The sequence below is a fragment of the Pterocles gutturalis genome, unplaced genomic scaffold (genome assembly GCF_000699245.1).
Source record: "Pterocles gutturalis isolate BGI_N339 unplaced genomic scaffold, ASM69924v1 scaffold23776, whole genome shotgun sequence".
Lineage (NCBI taxonomy): Eukaryota > Metazoa > Chordata > Aves > Pterocliformes > Pteroclidae > Pterocles > Pterocles gutturalis.
Window position 1 is genome coordinate 64,265 of NW_010106125.1, and position 4,364 is coordinate 68,628.

At 34.3% G+C, this 4,364-nt stretch overlaps 1 protein-coding gene across 1 annotated transcript in view; it reads right to left on the reverse strand.

Annotated features, from left to right (window-relative positions):
• Positions 1–4,043, reverse strand: part of CEP170 (centrosomal protein 170kDa) — a gene marked incomplete at its 5' end in the record, with an annotated part of 29,306 nt that extends 25,263 nt beyond the window's left edge. Inside the window, one exon of the mRNA XM_010087682.1 lies at positions 3,894–4,043. Within this exon, the coding sequence (XP_010085984.1) occupies positions 3,894–4,043 (150 nt within the window). The remainder of the gene's footprint in view (positions 1–3,893) is intronic.
• Between the last annotated feature and the right edge of the window lie 321 nt (positions 4,044–4,364).

Consider the following 4,364-nt stretch of genomic DNA (forward strand, 5'->3'; position numbering starts at 1 on the left):
CAGAAAGAACATTACAGAAACCTCACGCAAATGTGCAGCACTTGTGCATTGACAACTACTGCTGAAGCCTCATTTTTCTTTCATATGTCTAAATTTTATTTTCTCTATTTCCTGTCCATACTAGTGAACTTCCATCTTTAATAAAACAATATATTACAGCCAAGCCCAAATGTGATACACGTCCCAATTATCTTTGCTACAGAAAACTCCAAGTAGTTCCTTGTGTACCACACAACCAATTCCAGAGATACAGATATACTATGTATCACAAATCAGAATTCCACTTCAAAACAGAGAAATATATTAAGACTCTGTAGATTAACTGTAGTAAAAAAACCACTATAAATTACTTTTCCCTGAAAGTAATTACATTGCCAAAAAACATCTTCTACCATAGCAATGATGCAAATGTGTGTTTTGCCAACTCTGTATATACAAGCACAAACAACAAAGCTACGAAAAGCAGTATCTCTTCATAGAAGTTAAAGCACATCTAAAAGGTGAAAGGTTTATAAAAATTTTTTAAAAATTACATTCTGTTATCCTAATGTTCTTTCTATGATCCATATCAATTTGCGTCTTACAGGCTCTCAAGTAACCAATCCTCCAAATCTTCTCTTGAATACCAAAAGGAATTTCCTAGTCTTTCAGAAAAGCTGGGTTTACATAAGAGAAACCAGCCTTTTAACTCTGTGTTAAATCTGCTTTCCCTTATGTTCATCATGTATTCAAACTAATTTCGAGTAACAGATCTTCAAAAAATGTACCAATGTATTTCTGTGAACTTATTATTCAGCCTGAAGATTTAAGGCTTCAGGCTCTACATCTTAAAAAACCCAATAGCGCACACAACACCAGAAAGCAACTCAGTATTTCGCATTTCAGAGCAGAGTATTTTTTAAAATAAATTTCAACAAGCTGAATTAAAAAAAAAAAGCCTTTTCAGACACATACTCCAGTCATTTCCTTTTTGAAGAACCATATTATGCCATCCTTTCATAAACTGAAGTGCCAACATGAAAACAGTTCTTTTAGTCCCTCCCCACTCTACCTCTACCTGCTCCAGAACCATATTCCTCCAGAGGTGATGATCTTTTTTCAAATTTCTGTACTCACTTTACTTACAATCAATGTCTTCACATTTGTTCCTAGAACAACAGTGGCATCTATTTCAAATGATTCTTATTAATTCTTTTGCATTTACTCCACTTTATACAGCAAAATCCAGCAATTGTACCCATCTTAGTCTAGCTAACACTTTGCTAGACCAAAAGAATTGTTATCAATCTGTTCTCGTAAGGTAGATCTCCATTCCCTTTAATAAACTGAATATTCTCTGAGTTACTCTGAGTAAACTCTTTGTACGTTCTCTAGTCTTGTATTCACCCTTCTTAACCAAGAATGGTAACAATTCTAGTGCCAGCATCTCCGAGGAAGTTTCACCAACACTTTCTACCATGGTGATAACACTGCCCTTTTCTACTGACAATACATTTTCCAGGGTACCCAAGGGTCGTATTTGCCTTTTCACAGCCACATGCACAGGTGACATAATCATCTTACACTTCGGTATAGCATCTAAGTTCAAACAAAAAAGCAAGTATCAAACATTAGATTGAACGGATTGCTCTACAGAAGAATAGGAAATTAGTGTAATTAGAGAGGACAAATAAAAGGAAATCCAGCTTCTAAATACACAGAACAGTTCTCCAATTCTAAGAAGCAGCACAGCAAATATATACATCAATAAAGTTATTCAGTATTCAGAATGTCAGCAGTACTATTTATTTTATTTTCAGTGGGGAAGACATGAAATAGGCATTCAAAACAAGAAAAGGAACATTGTACTCAATGGCACTGACGACCCTGCAGATGCAGAAGCAGGTTTTTTTAAAAACCCCACAAAACAAACAAAACCTAGGTACATCCTTAAGAAGCACACCAAAGACGATGTTGATAAACCATGTACATGATTTAACATAACTGGTCACTGAAAATTAAGTGGAAGCTGGATGGACAAATCATACCCCAAGTGTCTGCAGCATTTTTATTAATCAAGCTCATATAGTAAGAATAAATATTAATAATAACAACAGCAACAATAATATTCTCATTTTTCTCTATCATATTTAAATTTTGTCCTTAAATCACACTTACCCAGGTTGGCAAGTGGCAGCTTATATAGAAAATAAAAATATTTAAATATTTTAAATAGATGGATTTAGTATTTTTACTGCCTAATCTGTAATCATTGAAAAGGCAAGGACCAATGCATGCAGGCTCAATCTGACTGTGTCAGAGATTCACTCTGCACTTTATTTAGTCTCATGACATACGCTACTCCAAAGTACCAAAGCTTGTCATATCAAAGGAAAAGCTGAGAATTTCTTTATAAGAAAAGCAACTTTATGTCCTTTCTAAGCAGGTTATTAATGATATTTCACAAGCCCTGTAAAGGTAAGATATTTAAATTCAGAATAATCTTTCAAGCCCAAAATAATTTGTATAAAATCTTCATAATTTCCCAAGTCATCTTTTCCATCTTCCTGAACCGAAACATCTTAAATTTTTATTCTCTGCTTTTTCTATGTCAGTCATGTTCTGAATTCACCCCGTTCTGAATTCTGCTGCTTATGAAATCATAGAAATGGAAAAATAACAATACTTTTAATAATCTTGAAAACTGATAAGGCACAAAAGACCGGAATGCTGCAAAAGGCATGAAAAAGAAGAGAAAGAAAGACTGTGGTTATAGATTCATGCAAAGAAGCAAGATGAAAAGCAAAGTTTGTCAAATTTCCTTACCATATACCCACGCTGTATGGCAATAATTTAGTTGAAGCAGCAACCTTAGACAAACTATTCAAAGATACTAATCTAGATACAGTAATACTTAATGTATCAAGACTGCAGAGTAGGTAAAATACAACCATAAAGAACAACTTCTCAAGGAGAAGCAGACTCTTAGATACCAACCTATTTGCATGGCAGGCAGAGAAAGTCATACTTCAAGCTCTGGACATATTCCTAAAAATTTGCTTATTGATAAGCTGACTTACAGGATCATACTTCAGGAACAGTTTGCCATGGCAAGTAAAAGTGTGGTCTGCTTCGTTACCATTACCAGATTAATTCTGCTCCAGTGTGAGTCTCTTCTGTTCCCAAAACATTTCAAGTTCTAGTTTATCCATCATGACGATATCAGAATGTTTCCCAAGATTTCAGTATGAAATATAATTAACATCTAGCTTGTGTGCATATTCTGAGTCATATATAAAGAACAGGCATTTTCCTTTGCCTAATGTTTCACCAGCTGATTAAATTATACTGCTTCTGAGGCAACCAACGTAAGTGACTTTTTTGAGTGCCATCTCACTTGAGAACTCAAACTGTGAATGTAAAAATGTGAAGTCCTCTGGCTTCAGAAAAAAACCTGAAATCTGTTATCCACCATTTTTTTTCTAGCTGACTTTGTATCATACATTAAATCCATACACCTTATTTCTGAATTTTAATACAGTTACTTGCTTTGGGCTGTAAAACATAACCAGCTTTTCCTCAGTTCTTCTGCATAACTTACAAGAAGTGTATATTGTGCAAATGTGTGTTGCAAAGATAATGTTGTCAGGAAGCTCCTGATACATTTCCAATACACTGGTGTTAGTGCACATAGAAAGGTAGTAAAGTTTAAAACACCTTCACAATGTAAAGTGCCTATCTCTGACAGAGAAATTTCGATAATGCAATAAAGGTCTAAGAAAAAGAAAATAGCTATATATCTAAGCCAATATCCTGTAGGCAAGGTTTTGTTTGCTGTTTAACACTTACTGGTCAGTTATTAGTGCTCTCTCTTATTGGAAGAAAAAAGAAGACCATCAAAAGTTAAATTCTACCTCTGTGTCAAGAAATCCAGTTGTATTCTGTGGTCTTTTTTCTTCCAGCACTACTGTAGCAGAATTTATAGCCCAATCTTTTACTAAATCTTTCTGGTTCTCGTTGATAACAGGCCTATTATAATCCTGGCTGTCATCCACTCCAAATACCTGAAAATGAAACAAACCATTACATACATTAACCCAATACCATCCTGATACAGTGTTCAATGTTAATGGATGGATGGTGGCATGCTGGACAGTGAGCTTAAAAATTTTTGTTTTGTAATTATGTTTTATTTGTCATTTGGTGAAATCTACAAACTAAATAGAAAATTTTCTACAGCAATTTTGAAAAGAACAGAAGTGTATGTCAACACTGAAAATTCAAGGAACTGCTAGTTGGAATGGTCAGATATGAAAAAAATGACACTTTGATGAAAGAAACAAAAGGTAAAGCCAAAATCATTATGAAAACCATTTTACAGTCTA